General features: G+C 43.0%; 1 protein-coding gene across 7 annotated transcripts in view; it reads left to right on the top strand.

Moving 5' to 3' along the window:
* Positions 1 to 233: 233 nt before the first annotated feature.
* Positions 234 to 23139, top strand: part of LOC140737136 (low-density lipoprotein receptor-related protein 8-like) — a 114839-nt gene continuing 91933 nt past the window's right edge. For 2 of the 7 annotated variants that reach the window (XM_073063335.1, XM_073063333.1), the window contains exons 1-3: positions 237 to 346; positions 684 to 832; positions 1325 to 1444. In XM_073063335.1, the coding sequence (XP_072919436.1) occupies positions 781 to 832; positions 1325 to 1444 (172 nt within the window). In that variant the 5' untranslated portion in view covers positions 237 to 346; positions 684 to 780. Of the gene's footprint in view, positions 347 to 670; positions 833 to 1324; positions 1445 to 23139 lie in introns of those variants that run through there. The other 5 variants (XM_073063337.1, XM_073063336.1, XM_073063331.1 and 2 more) reach the window with 5 other exon arrangements.

Here is a 23139-nt window from a genome sequence, read left to right as displayed (position 1 = left end):
TCTCGCAGTGCTCGAGATGTAAAGGCCATCATTTAGCTCAACACCTCTTTTTCATTACTTTGCTCCAGTCTTAACAGCTGGGAAAAATATGTGCGCGCACCTGTTTTTTTTTAAATAAGGCCTTCATGGCTCCTATCCTTTGATCGTTTTGAAATAACTTAAGTCCAAAAATTAAGATCTACTTTTTACCAACATTGAAGTTGCTTTGTCACAATGTTGGCGATTTGCCGAATCTGTTAATACTGTAACCCTTTGTATTTCCGTTCTTCTGTTGACACCTGCAATAGCACCCAGGCTTTTTCTGCCGCCTGTGGGATTGTACTTCACCATACAGTACCAGTGTTTGGTGAGTACTCTAGTTTCATCACTAAAACATATCATTTGAGGTCGTGAACAATCAATTAAATTTCCTAATTAGGTCAGTAATTTGCCGTCCATTCCATGAGATTCCGATTCAAGTAATATTCTCACATAGGAATTTTATCACACGCCTTCGGTGTGCGTTTAAATGACAGCCGCAAACATTGGACTCGGAGTCGGTACAGGGAGGCAGTTGACAGCCCAGTGAATTTTGTCGTTCAACCCTGTTGAATTCCTGCGTTCCCATTCGCTTAACCTGCGCTTCTGCTGCGAAATAGGGATTGTGATGTGATTGCGCTTTAACTTTACGTTCCTCCTTCTAGCCCTTACGTCAGAAGCTGCCGCTTGGCTTCGCTCCTACGGGGAACAGTGCTATTCAAGGCGAGAGGTTGCCGCATCAGGGGATGAGCAAAAGAGACAATGTGGATTCTTTCGTTTGCGTTGTTATTATTGAATTTGCACGTGCTTGAAGGTTAGTACATGTGTTTTTCAAAGATAAATCTTAACAATTATTTTGGAATTGACAATGGTGGGTCATGTTTTCATGCCAGTCCATTGAATGTAATGGTGTTTAGAGTTGAAATAAAACGGCATGCCGAAGGATATTGATTTTCACCCGTATTCTCTCCAGCCCAAACGTTAATGTAAACGTCCATCATCCGATTCATTGCCAGGTTTTTTGCTTTAAAATATGTTAGTAATTAACATCCTTTCAGTTTTTTAAATTACAGCTGCTGAGCAGGACAGCTATTTCCTGGTATAGTAATGTTTTTAATGGATCATATCAGGTTTTAGTAGAACTGTATTGCCTTGCCTACCAGGAGCTGGTTCTGGTGGCAGCTCGGTGCGGGGCGCACATCGTGTATTTTTGCATTGCTATAGCTGGGTTTTTGTTTTATTTTTTTTGCCATGTTTGAACCGTGTAAATAAAAACCGATTCCCCTCGCCCCCCTCCGCCGTTCAGGTACTCGGCTGCACTGTGACGAGGGTCAGTTTCAATGCAAGAACAATCGGTGCATCGCGTTACTCTGGCGCTGCGATGGAGACGACGACTGTATGGACAACAGCGATGAGGACGACTGCCGTGAGTACCATCAAATGATGAAATGCCAGTGGGAAGTGAGGTTGTTTAACACGTTGTGGCCCGCAGCCAAGGTGCTTGGTGAATTACTCCAGATTGCACTAGGACCAATCGGGCCCCTTGGCAGGGCAACACATGTCCACCACCGGCTGCTTCGCTGTGGGATGACAGTAACTTTACCCGGGCTTCGTTGTAAATGAGCGGAAATGTGTCGGCTTGTGTTTCGAAGCAAGGCGATCTAGTCGTTGGCTGGCCATGGAACAGCAGATATACCACGTGGCTGTAAAGCGCCAATAGGCAGTGGCAGTTTAGGCACGCCCCTTTATCTTTTAAGCCCCGCCAATAAGGTGTAGTTCATTCATTCAGTGTAAGGTCAACCCTTCGGTGACCTGCGAGGAGTAGGAAGTGTGTTGATCCAAAGCTGCATGAATTGTGTCGCTTACGTAAAGTACAACCAGAGCAAAAAAAATTAACACGGCAGTAAATTGTTCTGGAGCAGTGGCCTTCATTCTTAAACTTTTCTCCAGCATTTGATACCATCGCCAAATCACCCGTCGCGTTGCGGGAACCAATCGAATTTCTCGGTGACGGCAGCTAATTTAAAGGAAGGAGTGGGTGTTGGTTGCGTTGCTCACTGGTCAGTGTGACTTAGTTATCAGGGAATTCAAATGGCAAATAAACCTTCATGAAGAGTGTTGTTGTGTTTAGTGTGGAAAAGAAGGAAGAACATTTAAAGAGTATATTGAGTTGGTGAAATAGAGTAACACACACAAAATGCTGGAGGAACTCAGCAGTGAAATAGTGTTAAATTATCGGAATAAGAAATTTACGGTTCCCTGACTTAAAAAAAGATTGTCGATTATAGCAACAAGAATACTGATTTTTTTTTTTTAGCAACGAGCAAAAAATGCTGGAGGAATTCAACAAGTCAGGCGGCATCCGTGGAGGAGAAAAAGCCTTGCATCAGGAATGCGAAGGAAGGGGGCAGAAGTCAGAATGAGAAGGTGGGGGTGGGGGAGGGAAGAAGTATAAGATGGCTGGAGATAGGCAAGACCAGGTGAGGATGAAGTTAAGTGGTGTGTTGGGGGTGTGGGATGAAGTAGGATGTGGGTTCCCATTTCAGAGTGTCTGAGGTGTGCTCCTTTTTCAAGGAGCAGGGTTTCCCTTCTGTCGTCAATGCTGCCCTCATTCACATTTGCCCTCAACTGGTCCTCCCACCATTCTAGCAGAGATAGGGGTTCCCTTGCTCTTAGCATCCCGCGAGCCTCCACTCTCCATAACCTTTGCCATGTCCAACAGGATCCTACCTCTTTCCCTTCCGCTCCCCACTCCGCTTTCTACAGGGATCACTGTCCACGTGACTCTTGTTCACCCGTTTCTCTCCACTGCCCTTCCTTACAAGTGTTATACCTACCCCTGCACCACTTCCCTCACCACCACTGGGTTCCCCAAGCAGTCCTTGGGTCAGGTGGCACTTCACCTGCATCTGTTGCTCCTGATGTGGCCTCCTCTACTTCAGAGAGACCTGGCACGGATTGGGGGGACTGCTCTGCCATTCGCTGCAAAAGACAGGATCTCCCAGTGGCTACCCATTTCAGTTCTATTTCCCATTCATATTCTGACATGGTGAAGCCAGACTCGGTAGCAACACTTACTCTTCTGCCTGGGTAGTCTCCATCCTGATGGTATGAACATCAATTTCTCTAACTTCTGGTAATTTCAACTACCCCCACCTCTTCTTGACATTCTCAATTCTAGTTACCTTCTCACCCTAAGCGAGAGAAAATCTGCAGATGCTGGAAATCAGAGCAACACACAATGCTGGAGGAACTCAGCCCGAAACGTCAACAGTACTCTTTTCCATAAATGCTACTTGGCCTTTTGAGTTCCTCCAGCATTGTGTGTGTGTGTGTTACCTTCTCACCCCTTCTCCTAAGCTGCCCATCACCTCCCTCTGGTTCCCATTGTCCTCTCCTATTGGATTTTTTTCAGCCCTTTACTCCTTGCACCTATCTCCTTCCAGCTTCTACAATCAAATCCCTTTCCCCACCCACCTGGTTTCACCAATCACTTGCCAGCTTGTACTCCATCCTATTACACCCCCCCCACCTTATTCTGCTTCTGCTCCCTGCCCTTCCAGTTATGATGAATCATCTTAGTCCAAAATGTCAACTGTTAATTCCCTTCATAGATGCGACCTGAACCCCTTCAGCAATTTGTGTGTGTTGCTTCAGATTTCCAGCAACTGCAGAACCTCTTGTGTTTATGAATTGCTGAATTTTTAAGTGGTGTGAGACATGAGGAAATGTGTCTGGGGTGTACTTGGGGTACCGAATCTTTTAGAATTTAGTAACCTGGATGCTGGGTCCAGGTTGTTTTTGGGGTAAGCTGTGTCTGAGGTGGATCGGTCAGGATGTTGAATGGTGGAGTAGATCTGAAGCCCTAAATGGTCTGATCTGCGTAGGTTTTTGAAATGCAAGACTGATTGCCGGGAGAGTTGGGTTGCTGTGATTGAGTGTGAGTAAAATAAAAATGTTTGTTTGTTTTTGGTGTTAACAACTGTCCAAAAGCTTCATGTCCGCTTTTAGTAATTTCAAGCTCAAGTGCAAATTTTCATTCCCTCATATATTCTACATGTTTTAAAAGCGTTACACCATTTGTTATAATCACTCTTTTTGAGTAAGTTTCACATCTCCCCACTATTGGGTTTCCCACTGCTCATCTTTTACTAGATAAGTATAGCTTTGTTTTAAATATTTTCCTTGTTAATCTTCTCTACTCTGCCTCTATTCTTCTGAACACACGACAACCAGAACTGTATGCAGCTCTCTAAATGTGATTGACTCAAAGTCTGGTGCAATTTTACTATGAAGTCCCAGGCTTTTCAGTTTTTTAGTAATAAAGCCTTGTGTTTTGCTTCTGCTCATGAAGTGCAATATTAGTACTCGAAATATCTATTGGTTCCTCTGTCCCCATCAGGACTTGAAGCTTCCAAGTAAGAAAATTACCTTTCTACAAAAGTATACTCCCTTTTGTGTTGAACATTTGCCCGTGATTTATCAATTTGCATGTTTATTAATGTCCTCGTTGTGAGTTTCCTAATCCTGCTTCAGTATCAGGATTTTGATCCCAACATTCAAATAACTAAAGTAAACTGTAAATAGCAGTTGTCACAGCACTAATCCTTGTGAAATACCACTATCCATTTCCTCCTCTGAACAGCCCCCATTTGAACAGTTCCCCTTTTGGAACAAATGAACCACCTATTCTGCTGGCACACCGCATTCTTCAAACTTGAAAGAAGGACTTGGACAGATTAGGAGAATGGACAAAGAGGTGGCAGATGGAATATAGTGTAGGGAAGTGTACAGTCATGTGCTTTGGTAGAAGGAATAAAGGCATACACTATTCTCTGACACAGAATTCAGAAGTGAGTGGACTTGGGTGTCCTGGTGCAGGATTCCCTAACGGTTATCTTGCGGGTTGAGTCGGTGGGAAGGAAGGCAAGTGCGGTGTTGGCATTCGTTTCAAGAGGACTGGAATATAAAAGAAAAGATGTAACGCTGAGGCTTTTTAAGGAATTGGTCAGACCACATTTGGGAGTATTGTGAGCTGTGTTGGGCCCCATATCTAAGAAAGGATGTGCTGATGTTGGAGAGAGTCCAGAAAAGGTTCATGAGAATTAACGTACCAGGCAGGAATGATGGCTCTGGGGCTGAATTTGTTGGAGTTTAGAAAAATAAGGGGGGGAGGGGGGGAAATCTTGTTGAAGCCTGCTGAATATTGAAAGGCCTATATAAAGTAGACGTGGACAGGGTGCTTCTAATAGTGGGAGGGTCTAGAACCAGAGGGCACAGCTTTATACTGCAAGGATGTCCACTTAGAAAAGAGATGAGGAAAAATTTCTTTAGCCAGAGGATGGTGAATCTGTGGAGTTATTGCCACTGATGCCTGGTCATTGGGTATATTTTATGTGGATGTCAATAGGAGGCTAATTAATAAGGGCATCAAATGTTACGGGAAGGAGAATGGGTCTGAGAGGAAAAATAAGTCAGTCGTGATCAAATTGTGGTGCGGATCGATGGGCTGAATGGCTTAGTTCTGGCTCCCATGTCTTATCCTCTTATTACGAGGTACATTTTGGGAATTTTTTTGAAATCTAGATAAACTGCATCCATTGAATTCCTATTGACTAAGTCATTTTTAAGATATAAAGGCTGCAGTTAACATACAAGTAATCCTCTGAGTTAGAGATTAGATTTCAGTGATTCCTATTGCTGAGGACATAACATGGATTTCTTGACCTTTTTTTAAAAACTTTGATTCTCAGGACAAATTTAAAATTCTGCACGTTTATAAGGGGTGATTGATAAGTTCGTGGGCTAAGGTAGAAGGAGCCAATTTTAGAAAACCTAGCACATTTATTTTTCAACATAGTCCCCTCCTACATTTACACACTTAGTCTAGCGGTCGTGGAGCATACGGATCCCTTCTTTGTAGAAGTTGGCGTCTTGGACCTCCAGAAGCGTTCCACAGCAGGGGTGATTGATAATTTCATGGCCTAAGGTAGAAGGAGATGAGTTATTAACTTGAAACTTTTTGCGTAATCACTCGAGTTGAACTGCACGTGCATATAACGAGAGCTGTATAACTCATCCCCTTCTACCTTAGGCCACAAACTTATCAATCACCCCTCGTACTTCTAATCCTGCCCACTGAAAGAAAAATCATTCTGCAGAGAGCCGTGTAATGCTCTCTTTTATCTCTGGTTTTCATTAATTGTTAAACACCCCTCTTTCTGCTTTCCACAGGGATTGCTCCCTACATGATTCCCTTGTCCACTCGTCCCCCCCATCCCTTCCCACCGATCTCCCTCCTGGCGCTTATCCTTGTAAGCGGAACAAGTGCTACACCTGCCCTTACACTTCCTCCCTCACCACCATTCAGGGCCCCAGACAGTCCTTCCAGGTGAGGCGACACTTCACCTATGAGTCGGCTGGTGTGGTATACTGCGTCCGGTGCTCCCGGTGTGGTCTTTTATATATTGGTGAGACCTGACACAGACTGGGAGACTGTTTCGCTGAACACCTACGCTCGGTCCGCCAGAGAAAGCAAGATCTCCCAGTGGCCACACATTTTAATTCCACGTCCCATTCCCATTCTGATATGTCTATCCATGGCCTCCTCTACTGTCAAGATGAAGCCACACTCAGGTTGTAGGAACAACACTTTATATACTGTCTGGGTAACCTCCAACTTGATGGCTCTAACTTCTGTTAATGCCCCTCCTCCCCTTCTTACCCCATCCCTGATATATTTAGTTTTTTTCCCCCCTCTTTTTTTCTCTCTCTCTGCCCATCACTCTGCCTGTTCTCTATCACCCTCTGGTGCTCCCCTCCCCCTTTCTTTCTCCCTAGGCCTCCCATCCCATGATCCTTTCCCTTCTCCAGCTCTGTATCCCTTTCGCCAATCACCTTTATGACTCACCCCACCCCTCCGGTCTTCTCCTATCATTTTGGATTTCCATCTCCCCCTCCTACTTTAAAATCTCTTACTATCTTTCCTTTCAGTTAGTCCTGACGAAGGGTCTCGGCCCGAAATGTCGACACTGCTTCTCCCTATAGATGCTGCTTGGCCTGCTGTGTTCCACCAGCATTTTGTGTGTGTTGCTTGATTTTTGCCTCTTTCCGCTTTTCAAGCACTGAGTTCCAAACACCTGTATCATTCTGAGTGAAAGTTTGTTTACCCATTTTCCTCTTTAGTCGTTCCCATTACTTTAAATTTATGCCTCCGCTTGGCTTTTGACCCCTTTGATAAAGAATACAGTACAGGTCTTCCTTAGTTTATCTGGTTTTCAGTTTATTTTTATGTACGGGTTTCATAGTTCTCAACTCAGTTGCCCATCAGTTTCCTGAATCAAAGCAAACAACCTTCCCTTGAATCTGAGGGAGCCCAATATCTTTGCGGGTAGGTTTGCTAGAGTTGTTGGGAGTGGTTTAAACTAATATAATGGATATGGGAATCAATATGGTAGAGTTGAGGATAAGCCAGCAGGCTTACAAGTAGATGATGGGTGTAATGTGAACATAAGGAAGCCCAAGCCAATGATTGGGTACAAATACAGACAGTGCAAAGATTTAAATTGATTAAAGAAGCAAAATTCAAAAGGGTGAAGAATGCAGGACTGAAAATGGTGTATTTAAATGCATGTAGTATTTGGAATAAGGTGGATGAACTTGAGGCGCAATTGGTGATTGGTCAGTATGATGTTGTGGGCATCACTGAGGCATGGCCAATAAAAGGCCATGGGATGGGAGCTTAATATCAAAGGATATACGTTGTATCAAAAGGACAGACAGGAAGGCAGAAGTGGTGGTGTGGCTCTGTTGGTAAGAGATGGAATTCCATCTTTAGAAAGGTGACATAGGGTCAGAGAATGTTCGGTCTTTGTGGGTGGAGTTAAGAAACTGCAAGGGTAAAGAAACATTATGGGAATCATATATAGGCCTCCAAATAGTAGCCGAGATGTGGGGTTGAGATTGCAAAGGGACAAAGAAGGGTAAACTAGAAAATAATATAAAGCAGGATATAAAACGTGTTTTCAGTTATATAAAGAGTAAAAGGGAGGTGAGAGTTGATATGGGACCACCGGAAAATGATGCTGGTGAGGTAGTATGGGGTCAAAGAAATGGCAGATGAACTTAATGGGTACTTTGCATCACACTTCGCTGTGGAAGACACTAGCAGTGGGACAGAGGTCTGTGAGTGTCAGGGAGCAAGAGCAAGTGCTATTGCTATTGCAAAGGAAAATGTCCTAGGAAACTGAAAGGTCTTAAGGTGGATAAGGCACCTGGACCAGATGGACTACATCCCAGAGTCCTGAGAGAGGTTGCTGAAGAGATAATGGATGCATTAGTCATGATCTTTCAAGAATCACTTGACTCTGGCATGGTCCCGGGGGACTGGAAAATTGCAAATGTCACTCCACTCTTTAAGAAGGGAGAAAAGCAAAAGGAAAGAAATTATAGGCCAGTTAGCCTAACCTTGGTGGTTGGGAAAGTGTTGGAGTCCATTATTAAGGATGAGGTTTTGGGGTACTTGGAGACTGATGATAAAATAAGTCAGAGTCAGCATGGTTTCCGTAAAGGGAAGTCTTGCCCGACAAATCTGTTAGAGTTCTTTGAAGAAGCAACGAGCAAGGTGAAAAAGGAGAGGCAGTGAATGTCATGTATTTAGTTTTTCAGAAGGCATTTGATAAGGTGCCTTACATGAGGCTGCTTAACAAGGTTAACATCCTGTGTCATTACAGGAGAGATACTGGCATAGATAGAAGAATGGCTTTCAGGCAGGAGGCAATGAGTGGGTATAAAGGGGGCCTTTTCTGGTTGACTGCCAATGACTAGAGGCGTTCCTCAGGAGTCAGTATTGGGACCACTACTTTTCACATTGTTTGTCAATGATTTAGATAATGGAATTGATGGCTTTGTGGCAAAGTTTGTGGATGATATAAAGATAGGTAGATGGTTAGGTAGTGATGAGGAAGCAATGTGATTGCAATAGGACTTGGACAAATTGGAGGAATGGGCAAAAAAATGGCAGACGGAATAAAGTGTTGGGAAATGTGTGATAATGCTTTTTGGTAAAAGGAACAAAAGTTCGGACTATTATCTAAATGGGGAGAAAATTCAAACATCAGATATGCAAAGGGACTTCATACAAGACTGCCAGAAGGTTAATCTACAGTTTGAGTTTGTGCTAAAGAAGGCAAATGCAATGTTGGCATTCATTTCAAGGGGAACCGAATATAAAAACAAGGAGATAACGCTGAGATTTTATCAGACACTAGTCAGGCTACACTTTTGAGTATTGTCAACAGTTTTGGGCTCCACATCTCAGAAAGGATGTGTTGGCATTAGAGAGAGTCCAAAGGAGGTTCACAAGGATGATTCTGGGAATGAAGGGGTTAACATATGAGAAGAACTTGGAAGCTTTGGGCCTGTACTCACTGGAACTTAAAAGAATGCATCGGGATCTCATTGAAACCTACCGAATGTTGAAAGGATTAGACGGGGTGGATTTGGAGAAGATGTTTCCTGTGGCGGTGGTATCGAGAACTAGAGGGTATAACCTCAAAATAGAGGGGAGACCCTTTAGAACAAAGGAATGTTTTTAGCCAGAGAGTAGTGAATCTGTGGAATGCTCTGCCATAGTCATCTGTGGAGGCCACGACCACGGGTATATTTAAAGTGTAAATTGATCGTTGGTGATCAGTTAGGGCATCAAAGGTTATTGTGAGAGGGCAGGTGTATGAGGTTAAGTAAGATCCAGGATCAGTGATGATGGAATGGTGGAGCAGACTCGATGGGCTGAATGGCCTAATTCTGCTCCTATGTCTTATGGTCTTATCCCAAACAACAGAAAATGTTGAAACTTCTCTTTAGGTCATCTAGTACCTGTGAGGAGAGAAAACAGTGTTTAAGGTCATTGGTTATACCTTGCTTCCTGAAGATAAAAACTTGAGCTTGGCAAAATTCTGGTTTTGTATTTCATCAATAAATGGCAATTTTGCCAAACTCTTGTAGGTCATTAAAGAGTGCTCCATTACTAGTAATGGAAAGTTAATGTCTGTATTCCTCTAACACTAATAAAAGATGTGAATTTTTTTGAACTTTTAATCTTTTTTGTATGGATTTAGTATTATTCCCAAACAAATGAAACTGCATTAATTCATTATGATTGATATCTACACTTACTTTGTCTGGAACTTGGTTTGTAAATAATGTTTATTGATTCTTAACCACCTTTCTCCCCTCACCTACCCCCCCAAAATCTGTAAACCAAACCTCGCAAGGGTCTGAATCCTCAGTACGTCAAAGTCTAAAATGAAATTGTTTTATTTGTTGAAATCATTTAAAAAATAAAACTTGATTTTTAAGGAGGCTATAAATGCTGCAGCCCCTGTAGAGAAGATATTGAGTTCAACGGCAAGTTTGCTAAATGATCTGTCTATTCTGGATGATTTCAATCCTCTTATGACTCTATTGAGGTGACCTAAATTTAATCCTTAAATCGCCTGCAATATGACCTCTAATTTTGAAATTAATGTATTCTAATATAGGGCAATATAAACCACCTTCATTATTATTTTAGAACAGGTAATTAACTTGCGGCATATGCTGTGCTCCAGTATGTGCAAGGTAAGTTGCATGCTTCCTTTCCACATGACACTTTATTGAAAGCAACTGTCTGTGATCCCTTCCACAAGCAACAGCGCTATGATCCCTTTAAGTTTTCCACACTTCCTAACAACCCCCTCTACTCAAAATTCCCAGATGCATGGCACAGAAAGTCAACCCCCTCCCCTGTATTCCACAGCTACTTTAAATACCTAACCCTTAGCCCCCTGATGAATAAAATGTAAGCGGATTTTGGCTGTGCACTGATACTGTTTGGTGCTGTAGAGCTCCTGGTCTTCCAGTTCCAACACTCACGGGTACGTGGACTCACCTGTCCATAGAGGACCTTCATTCGGGCTTCACTACTGTATTGAGAACTTGGTGCAAAACTCTACCTTGCCTGCAGTTTGCTATGGTGGTGTGAAATTCAAAAACGTGTAGCATCTGTGGAAAGGGCACCAGTTAATAATTCAGGTCAAAAGTGCTTTGTCAGAACTGTTGATAAGATAGTTTGAGAGAGCATGCACACCAGCAGTAGGAAGAAATAGAAAGCATGCTACCTGAAATTGTTGAATTAAATGTTGAGTCTGGAAGACTGCAGCAGCCCATACCACAAGAGGAGGTGTAGTTCCCCAAGTCTGCATTGGTCCTTGTTTGAACAGTGAAAGAGTCCAACCTGTCTGTTGAAGTAGGTTTGTGACAGGTAACTGGAAGCTCAAACTGTCCTTGAAGACGCAACACGAGTTCTCTGCAAAGGTGTCACGTTTTTCCTATTGAGGTAGAGCCCACGCTATCAATGCATTTTGCTAGATTTGAAGAAGTGCGGACGGATTGCTGCTTCACCTCGGAGGACTGTTCGAGTTCCTGGATGGTAGAAGGATGGGTGCTGCATCTCTTGAGGTTTCATTGTTAGGGGAATAACTAGTGTAGATGAAAGAGTGGGCTGAGCAATTAAGAAGTGGACATCCCTTTGGAAAGATGTGTCTGATGGTGTTGTCTTCCCTAGCGCAGTTCTCTTGGAGAGATTCCTTTTATCCTATGCATTATTTCTAAACTTTCACCTCAAAATTAACGTAACTTCTGGTAACCCCCCCCCCCCCCCACCACCCTCCCATTCCCCCTGCAAACTCCTCAGTTTGTTTTCCCACATTCTGGTGGCCCTTTTCCCCTCCTCCTTCCTCATGACCTTTATCCTATGCATTATTTCTAAACTTTCACCTCAAAATTAACGTAACTTCTGGTAACCCCCCCCCCCCCCCACCCTCCCATTCACCCTGCAAACTCCTCAGTTTGTTTTCCCACATTCTGGTAGCCCTTTTCCCCTCCTCCTTCCTCATGACCTGCCCATCACCTCCCTCCCCCTCTCCTTCCTTTTATCCCCTGGTCATCTGTCCTCTCTCATTAAATTCCTTCTTCAGCTCTTTACCTTTTTCACCTAGCTTCTCAATTCATTCCTTTTTACTCCTCCCCTTCCCCCTCAGCTGAAAAGCAGCATTTTCCTTTCCACAGATGGAACCTAACCTGAAGTTCTGATTTATTTATTTTATTTTTAGTTCAGTTTCTGGGCTGAGTCTCCGAAAAGAACGGAGAGACGAGCACCCAGCTCATCTATCAGGAGGTGGTGATGAAGATCCTGGTGTTCCGTCAGAACGTGCAACTGGTGCGGCCTGTCCCCAACAACGCTCTGCATTTGCTGTACCTGCCAGTGTGCAACAAAGGGCCACGTGCTTCCATGCTGAATAGGTGCACTGTTTGGCTCAGACGACCCAACCCCCACCCTCGGAGCTGGCCTCTTCACAACAAACTGGAGTGATTCATGCTAGGCTTTTGTCAGAGCAGTGTGGAGGGCAGGGAAATGACTTCTGTACCACTCTTCTGAGCACTAAGTACCTGTATATTCAGCACTTGAATGAACTAAGTGGCGAGTGTTCCCATTACTTGAGCTCAATTTGATAATTGTAGGCACAATGAGAATTAGTTAACAGCATCACCTCAGGAATGCTGCAAGTTAAATATTGACAAGTGTGATTGTTTTTCATTTTAAGGATTTGACAGCTTAGCTGCTGCCTCTATGCTGATCAGATATAAATGCCTGTTTTACTAACCCAGTGGACGGTGTACCATTACACTGAATTATTATTTTAACCAGGTTTGTTGAAGGGAAACAAGTGTCAGTTTGATTTTAATTATTTGAAGCAGTAGTCTGATATTTAGCTGAAACTGTTCGAAGGGGTTGGTCCTGCTGCTGCTTGAGCAGAAAGGATCTGGGAGCTGGCATATTTTTAACCCAGTGCATCTGATGAGCTCCTGGTGTAGTTAACATGCAACAGTTTATAGGATTACATTGAGACTACCTGCTCGGCAGTTGGGGCCAGATAGAAAACTCTTGTTCTGATGATCTCTTACTAACTTTTCTTTCAGTTAGTCCTGGCGAAGGTTCTCGGCCTGAAACGTTGATTGTGCTTCTTCCTATAGATGCTGCCTGGCCTGCTGCGTTCCACCAGCATTTTGTGTGTGTTGTTCTGATGATGTCATTGGCACCACAGTGTGTGTATGCTTTTTTAAAAAAAAATTTAACTTGGCAAAGATTGTTGGGCGTCTGGCTGCTACATCAGCAAACAGTGACAATGGAGCTCTGATCTGACAGGCTTATTATTGTTAGGTTTGGTCTTGGAAGTCAAAGATTTCTTATCTACAGAGTACCTCTTACCTCTTGACCCTGTCAATCCCTCATGATTAAATCATTTTAATTTATCTGTCACATTTTATAATGAAATAAACTTGTATCTCTTTTCTGCACTTTTTTTTGGTGCTTTTCTGTCACGTTTTTGGTAATGTTCCTATTCTAAAACAACACATCCCTTTTATAGCAGGATGAAAATAGGATTTTACTCAGCTATGATGTACGGGCAACAAAGCCTCTTTGCACTTGCTCTCTGCAAAGGATGATACTGAGTAAGGAGGTGGCGATGCTGCCCTGGAAGTCCACCTTTACTTTGGAAGTGTTTAAAAACCTCCAAGCAGATTGTGTGCTTGGCTTTTTGATCATTCATGCCTCAGTTGGTTAGCACGTGTTGTGAGTATAAGAATTTTACTTTGAAATATTTTACAGGAAGATAGTGTTTATTGGGAAGCAGGTTCAGCACAGAGAGTTTTGGAAGGCCATTTAGAAATATTTGACTGCCACGTTAAGTGCTATCGCAGCTCCTGTTATGGCCTGTCTGGCATTGACGGTAGGAGGGTCCAGCTGCAAACCAAATGTGAGGGTTTGACTTCTGTTGTAAACTTGACAGTTTGATCTGATTCCAGTACTCTGGTTACACTGTATGGATTTAGCATTTAAAAGTGTGTTTCATCTAAAACACAGCTGTGATGGGAGTACTGTCTTTAACAATTATTTGATTATGGATTTGATATTAAAGCATCAATTTGATTATTAGTAGAATAAATTTTCACCTATGGGTTTGCCCACAGAAGGCAAAGGGTGGTTGTAGATGGTTCGTAATCTGCATGGGGGTCGGTGACCAGTGGTGTTCCACAGGGATCTGTTCTGGGACCCCCTCATCTTTGTGATTTTTATAAATGACCTGGATGAAGAAGTAGAAGGGTGGGTTAGTAAGTTTGCTGATGACACAAAGGTTGGGGGTGTTGTGGATAGTGTGGAGGGCTGTCAGAGGTTACTGTGGGACATCAATAGATGTAGAACTGGGCTAAGAAGTAGCAGATGGAGTTCAACCCAAATAAGTGTGAAGTGGTTCATTTTGGTAGGTCCAATTTGAAGACAGAATATATTATAAAAGGTAAGACTCTTTGCAGTGTGGAGGATCTGAGAGATGGGGTTCGTGTTGAAAGGACACTCAAAGCTGCTGCACAGGTTGACAGTGTTGTTAAGGCGTATGGAGTGTTTGCCTTCATCAACTGTGGGATTGAGTTCAAGAGCCATGAGGTAATGTTACAGCTATATAAGACCTTGGTCAGACCCCACTTGGAGTACTGTGTTCAGTTCTGGTCACCTCACTACAGGAAGGATGTGGATACTATAGAGAGAGTGCAGAGGAGATTTACAAGGATGTTGCCTGGATTGGAGGATGTACCTTATGAGAATAGGTTGAGTGTACTTGGCCTTTTCCCCTTGGAGTGACGGAGGATGAGAGGTGATCTGATAGAGGTGTATAAGATGATGAGAGACATTGACTGTGTGGATAGCCAGTGGCTTTTTCCCAGGGCTGTAATGGCTAACATGAGGGGACATAGTTTTAAAGTGCTTGGAACTGGGTGCCGAGGGGACGTCAGGGGTAAGTTTTTCACACAGAGAGTGGTGGGTGCATGGAATGCACCACTGGCGACAGTAATGGAAGCGGATACAATAGGGTCTTTTAAGGGCTTCTTACATAGGTACATGGAGCTTAGAAAAATAGAGGGCTTCTGCGCTGGGGAAGTTCTAGGCGGTCTCTAGAGTAGGTTACATGGTTGGCACAACATCGTGGGCTGAAGAGCCTGTAATGTGCTGTCAATGTGTATGTTCTATACTGATGACCCCTGTTTGGGTTACAGAAATTTGCCCTTAAAGAATTCACAAATCAGCGTCTCAAAATTGTAGAGAATATAATCTGCCCTTACAAAATGTGTATGTGGTGGGGGGGAGGGAGGGGTGGGAAAAAGGAAATGTTTTTTTTTAAACTTCTTTATGATGCATGCAAATGGATAGTGGATCTTTTCTGAAAATTGCAATTTGGCCCTTAACATTGGTTCACCTGCAGAGGACTTACCAGGGGTTATTTAACAAAACTCTGTAATGAGCAGAAATACTGTCGATATCATCTTACCTTCTCAGTTGGAGATGTGTTGGCCTTCCTTTCTGAAGCAGGGTCTCAAGATTATTAGTGTTTGCGGCTATGGAACAATTATCCATTGGAACAGGATTGGTGACGTTGAGAAGAAGAATGGTAATTGTGTGATTCATTGTCTTGGAACATCAAACTTAAAAACTATTTGACCCTGAAATGGAATTTTAACAAAGAACAGGTAGTCTGCTTAGAATGTGTACCTGAACCATATTGTGTCGTAAAGTGCTGACTGCTGTTGCTCTTTAATAGATGACTTTGAATGAAGTCTGTTGGCAGCTTAATGGAGTTTATTCATGGAACTGATTAGGAACGGGATGACTCTTTCCAGGATACAGTATGCTGTTGCACAAGTGAATAATTGTCTTGCTATTGTTGCCACAGTGCCTGAAAGCATTTAAGATTGTAACCATGATTCAGCACTATTTGAAATACACCACGTTGCATCATCATATATTCTAGGTAGGACCCAACTGTTCACAATCTATGAATTAACTTTGGAATCTAATGTGACATGAAAATAATGAGGATGCAGAGAGGCTTCTAGGAGACATGGGAAAACAAGCTGCTGGAAGAACTCAAGCAGTCTTTGTCAAGGCAAAGGAATGGTGTAGGAGTGAAAGGGAGGGGTGAGGCAGAGGCTGGTAGGTGATCAGTGGAACCTGGTGGAGAAGGGGGAAGTGCTGTCTCAGCATCCTCTTCATCTTCACCCCTCCCCCACCTTACATATAGTTCCATCCGACAATCTTTTTCTCCTCTTCTCCCCCCCCCCCCCCCACCATTTCGTTCCACCTATCACCTACCAACCTGTGTCATATTCCTTCGCCCTGGCTATCCTCTGCGTGCACCATGTCCTGATGCAGGGGCGTGATTTGAAATACCATCTGTTTCTGTGCCTCTGCAGATACCACTTGACCTACTGAGTTCCAGCAATGTATTTCTTTGCTCCAGATTCCAGCATCTGCAGATCCTTGTGCCACATGGAGCGTGGTTTAAAAAATGTTAAATGGAGAGAGATTTCAACCTAGCTGCTCCTGATTCCAATGTAATAGTTCTACTCGTTAACGCCATTACTGAAACCACTTGTGTGTCTGTTTTTATTTCTTAATCCTGTCCTGATAAATCTTAGTCCCCATGGAAAATAAATACCTGAAGAAGGTTACCACTGAAGGATGAAACCCTGATAGAGAATATGGTAATTCATTAAACTAACTTTTAATTTTAAAAAATGGTTTCTATTTGGCGTCTGAGTAATGTTGTGTCAACATGGAGCAAAGGTCACTCGCAGTATTCTAAGGTTTTTCGTGCTCAGCAAGAGAAACATTTGAGTTAACCTTGAATCTTAACTGAAATATCCTGACAAACTCTGATCTTGACTTTGATCAAGAATCTGAATGCTGGGTGCTTGTCTAATTGTAATCTGTAACCTTTTGTACTACCACACTGTAATACAATTTCCAAAGAAATCCAGTATTAGTTTTGTTTTCCCTAATGGTGGACTGAAGTAGTAACAGCAGTGTCTTTGGCTGGTTGGAATGACTAATTTGTGCCAAAGACTTTTTCTGAATAACTGGAGCTTCAATTCTTTTTAGGTTTTAACCAGTTTTTTTAAAAGCAGAATAAAAACCTCGAAGAATTACTGGTAAAATTGATTAAAGCTCAGCTAGCAGTAACAGCTATGAATATTTGTCACTTTGTTAGAATGTGACCCATGACTTTCAAAAGGTGCATCTAGCCGTGGAGCAATCAATCCATTTTGTTTGTTGGATATGATGGGTAGTGGTGGGAGGAAGGGAACTGCAGGAGTAAAAAATGTGGATGGAAATGGATAAGGCAAAATAGCTAGGTGGAAATGAAGATTTTATTTACCGAAGAAGTAAGAGAAGGCCTGAACTTATCTATAACTTCTGCAGTTACATGTGGTTGCTAGCAAAAGGACCTGTTGTAAAGGACACCAATATTGTGCATTATGTATAACATTAAAATCTAAATATATTTTCTATTTATATAAAAATATAGAAATAATTGAAATTTAGAAATAATTGACTGCCACGTTAAGTGCTATCGCAGCTCCTGTTATGGCCTGTCTGGCATTGACGGTAGGAGGGTCCAGCTGCAAACCAAATGTGAGGGTTTGACTTCTGTTGTAAACTTGACAGTTTGATCTGATTCCAGTACTCTGGTTACACTGTATGGATTTAGCATTTAAAAGTGTGTTTCATCTAAAACACAGCTGTGATGGGAGTACTGTCTTTAACAATTATTTGATTATGGATTTGATATTAAAGCATCAATTTGATTATTAGTAGAATAAATTTTCACCTATTGGTTTGCCCACAGAAGGCAAAGGGTGGTTGTAGATGGTTCGTATTCTACATGGAGGTCGGTGACCAGTGGTGTTCCACAGGGATCTGTTCTGGGACCCCTCCTCTTTGTGATTTTTATAAATGACCTGGATGAGGAAGTAGAAGGGTGGGTTAGTAAGTTTGCTGATGACACAAAGGTTGGGGGTGTTGTGGATAGTGTGGAGGGCTGTCAGAGGTTACTGTGGGACATCAATAGATGTAGAACTGGGCTAAGAAGTGGCAGATGGAGTTCAACCCAGATAAGTGTGAAGTGGTTCATTTTGGTAGGTCCAATTTGAAGATAGAATATAATATAAAAGGTAAGACTCTTTGCAGTGTGGAGGATCTGAGAGATGGGGTCCATGTCGATAGGACACTCAAAGCTGCTGCACAGGTTGACAGTGTTGTTAAGGCGTATGGAGTGTTTGCCTTCATCAACTGTGGGATTGAGTTCAAGAGCCATGAGGTAATGTTACAGCTATATAAGACCTTGGTCAGACCCCACTTGGAGTACTGTGTTCAGTTCTGGTCACCTCACTACAGGAAGGATGTGGATACTATAGAGAGAGTGCAGAGGAGATTTACAAGGATGTTGCCTGGATTGGAGGATGTACCTTATGAGAATAGGTTGAGTGTACTTGGATTTTTCCCCTTGGAGCGACGGAGGATGAGAGGTGACCTGATAGAAGTGTATAAGATGATGAGAGACATTGATTGTGTGGATAGCCAGTGGCTTTTTCCCAGGGCTGTAATGGCTAACATGAGGGGACATAGTTTTAAAGTGCTTGGAACTGGGTGCCGAGGGGATGTCAGGGGTAAGTTTTTCACACAGAGAGTGGTGGGTGCATGGAATGCACCACTGGCGACAGTGATGGAAGCGGATACAATAGGGTCTTTTAAGGGCTTCTTACATAGGTACATGGAGCTTAGAAAAATAGAGGGCTTCTGCGCTGGGGAAGTTCTAGGCGGTCTCTAGAGTAGGTTACATGGTTGGCACAACATCGTGGGCTGAAGAGCCTGTAATGTGCTGTCAATGTGTATGTTCTATACTGATGACCCCTGTTTGGGTTACAGAAATTTGCCCTTAAAGAATTCACAAATCAGCGTCTCAAAATTGTAGAGAATATAATCTGCCCTTACAAAATGTGTATGTGATGGGGGGGAGGGAGGGGTGGGAAGAAGGAAATTTTTTTTTTAAACTTCTTTATGATACATGCAAATGGATAGTGGATCTTTTCTGAAAATTGCAATTTGGCCCTTAACATTGGTTCACCTGCAGAGGACTTACCAGGGGTTATTTAACAAAACTCTGTAATGAGCAGAAATACTGTCGATATCATCTTACCTTCTCAGTTGGAGATGTGTTGGCCTTCCTTTCTGAAGCAGGGTCTCAAGATTATTAGTGTTTGCGGCTATGGAACAATTATCCATTGGAACAGGATTGGTGACATTGAGAAGAAGAATGGTAATTGTGTGATTCATTGTCTTGGAACATCAAACTTAAAAACTATTTGACCCTGAAATGGAATTTTGACAAAGAACAGGTAGTCTGCTTAGAATGTGTACCTGAACCATATTGTGTCGTAAAGTGCTGACTGCTGTTGCTCTTTAATAGATGACTTTGAATGAAGTCTGTTGGCAGCTTAATGGAGTTTAATCATGGAACTGATTAGGAATGTGTGGACTGTTTCCAGGGTACAGTATGCTTTTGCACAAGTGAATAATTGTCTTGCTATTGTTGCCACAGTGCCTGAAAGCATTTAAGATTGTAACCATGATTCAGCACTATTTGAAATACACCACGTTGCATCATCATATATTCTAGGTAGGACCCAACTGTTCACAATCTATGAATTAACTTTGGAATCTAATGTGACATGAAAATAATGAGGATGCAGAGAGGCTTCTAGGAGACATGGGAAAACAAGCTGCTGGAAGAACTCAAGCAGTCTTTGTCAAGGCAAAGGAATGGTGTAGGAGTGAAAGGGAAGGGTGAGGCAGAGGCTGGTAGGTGATCACTGGAACCTGGTGAAGAAGGGGGAAGAGCTGTCTCAGGATCCTTTTCATCCTCACCCCTCCCCCACCTTACATATAGTTCCATCCGACAATCTGTTTCTCCTCTTCTTCCCCCCCCCCCCCCCCCCACCATTTCATTCCACCTATCACCTACCAACCTGTGTCTTATTCCTTCGCCCTGGCTATCCTCTGCGTGCACCATGTCCTGATGCAGGGGCGTGATTTGAAATACCATTTGTTTCTGTGCCTCTGCAGATACCACTTGACCTACTGAGTTCCAGCAATGTATTTCTTTGCTCCAGATTCCAGCATCTGCAGATCCTTGTGCCACATGGAGCATGGTTTAAAAAATGTTAAATGGAGAGAGATTTCACAAATGTCACCGATAGCAGCTAAATGCTGCAGCTGGCAGTAATGTTGAATCAATAAACATTTATATCTTCCAAGTTTAAATTACTTCTGTTTTAGGCCTTTGGCAAGGGCTTTGTCAGAGTTTTATTTCTGATAGTCAGGACTTCTCTAGGTGGTACAAAATGTAAAGGGACAGTATAATTTTACAGCCTCTGTCAGAGAAGCGAAGATTATAATCATCTACAATCAAACATGCCAGGCTAAATCTACTGCCCTTGCAGTGAATTTGTACAAAGCTATTCAGTGAGTTTAAAAACCTTCTCAAAAATCACCTGAGACAAAAGCTTCCTTCAGGATTTTTATTGAGATCTTACTTGAGAAAAGATATTGCTGTTTCAAGGGCAAGGAGGATGGATTTGAATGTCTTTCCACTGTGTGATTCAAATTAAAACAGAATTAATTTGAGCAGAAAGTGTTGATCATACAATAAGAATTGCATCTCTAGAGGGCCGAACACTCCCTGCCTGGCATCCATAGGATGCTAAACTTGACGACTGAAACTAAAGTCCAATGGTCATTTCATTACGTCTTTGGCAAAAGAGGTCCCGCTTGGTGGTGCAATAATATCAGTGCCGGACTCCGGAGCGGAGGTTCCCAAGTTCGAATCCAAGTCGGGTTGAGTGCCGAGCTAGCAACTCGGCCTCGTAAAAACAGGAATAGCTTGCTATGGAAACACCGTCAAAAGACGGTGCCCCGATAACTCCACTGCCAAGTTAAGGGCTATTCTTCTTCTTCTTCTTTTTCAAAAGAAGGATAGTCTTGGAGACTGGTCTTGAAACCATCTTTAACCATTCTGTCTTTGAAAATACCAGCTTTGATGAAATTCCTCGTGGGGATAAGTAAGAAATGCTGGGCCAGTTCTCCATGAGGAGACATTGGGGTGATTAGCTTGGAGCCCTCCTGAGGCATGATCAGCCAGGTTGAGAACACACATCCATTGGCTTTTCTGGGTTGATAACCTGATCTTATTATGCAAGTAAACAGAGATCTCCTTGTTTCATAATATGTAACTGAGCACAACCTTGCTGTCGGTAAAGAACTTGATATCATCTAATTCTGTGTCCATCTCTTCAGCTATTATCTCTGCCATCTCAATTGTTAGAACAGCAGCACCAAGATCAAGCCTTGCTGTGGTGAGATCTGATTTGTGAGCAAACTTCGCCTTCCCCAGGATGAATCCAACTTCACTATATTGAGCAGTGTCTGTGACCTTCCGGTATGCAACAGCAACAAAATAGTTTTAGTTGACACATCACAGAAGGTGCAGTCCTCTTCTGATCTGCAGATAGTGGAATTGTGGAGTATGTTCTTGGAATCTTCAGAGCTTCAAGATCCTGAAGGGAGGAACACCACTACTGCCACTGCTCGTGTTTCCTTTTAGCGAGTGGGACGTCCCATCTACAAGTATCTGAGATCAAATGTTTTGGTCAACTCTCTTAACATGAAGTGTCCCTGGATATTGACTGGGGCAGCAAATCCAAGAGGGTCACATCAGCTGTTGCTAGCTGTGCCCTGTAAAGGGTCTTGCAGTATCAGCAACATAGAAAGTAAAGGTGTCAGTAATGAGGTCCCATCCAAGGCCAGAATGTGCTGTGTAGGAGACAGGTCCTATCTGAGGTCAAGATTCTGTAGACCTTTGGCCAGATCTTCAGATGGGAGATGTTGCATTATTTCAGCACTGTTGGATGTGGTCTGATGCAGTCTGAGATTAGACTGAGCCACCATGTCTTGTGCTGCTGCTGCTTCAGAAAACGGTTGAAGACCATCACCCACGTAGAAATGCATTTCTACATAACCCCCGTTCCTCAGTTCTGAATTCCTTCTCTCCACGATAGCAGTCTTGTTAAGGAATAGATCCCACAGCTGGGCCAGTTACCAAATACATGAACTCTCCTACGATACTCTAGAATTTCAATGTCCAACTGGTGGTCATGAACCCACTAGAATCTGAAGTAGCCTCAGTGATCCTCTCTCACTAGGAAGGGAGCTGTGAAACATTTGTTCGATGTCTGCTATTACCACAACGGACTCCGTTCTGAAGCATGAGGACCCCTAGGAGAAGGTTATTAAGGTCTGGCCTCCAAGAGCACATTGTTCAGTGATATAACTTTGGAACTGCATAACTGAATCAAAGACAATTTGGATTCATGCAGGTTTCTGGGGGTGGTAAACACTGAAGTTGAGCAAATATGATTTTCTGTTTTTGGGATCAGGTGGAGGTGCTAACTCAGCATGATTGTTTCTGAAGTCTCTCCGTGAATTCTGCGTAATGATCTTTCATTTCTGGTTTCCTTCTCAAAGCGACTGAGCACATGAGTCAACTGAGAGTCTGCTCAATGTTGTCTGTAGGAGCTGTCTTGGAGAGCAGAAAAGCAGGGAAGCTACCCAGCTGTTTGACTCGTCTTTGCTAATCTTTTTGTTCATGATTCAAAGGAAGATCTCATCTTCAATGGAAGGTGCCAGCTTGTAATCATCTCCTGAGTGACAGAAGACCAGCTTGCCTAAATCTGGTTGAGCTGAGGGAAGCATGTCAGGACATTTGGTTTGCTTATCTACAATCTTCTCTATTCAGACAGATTCTACTCACAGGATCTGAAATGACTTGGGCGTCCGTTCTCCGGACACTAGTTCTAAATGTGCTGACAGTGGACTAATGAGCATCACTGAGGCAGAATTCACCCAACCCAGGTCCAGTTGTTGGTCATAAGGTGCATTGTACCAGCTATTGCGCTGTTCACATTACTTATGTCCACAGAAAATGTCCCTGCCAAGCAACAGGAGAATCTTAGCAGAAGAGTCAAGTGAGGGATCTTGTCAGCTAAGGCCTTGAGATGTGAATGACCGTGTGCAGCTTCAGGGGTTGGGATGTCATCTCTGTTGTTGGGAATATGGCTGTACTAAATAAG

Source organism: Hemitrygon akajei, chromosome 12 (genome assembly GCF_048418815.1).
Source record: "Hemitrygon akajei chromosome 12, sHemAka1.3, whole genome shotgun sequence".
Lineage (NCBI taxonomy): Eukaryota > Metazoa > Chordata > Chondrichthyes > Myliobatiformes > Dasyatidae > Hemitrygon > Hemitrygon akajei.
This window is presented reverse-complemented; position numbering and strand designations above follow the sequence as displayed.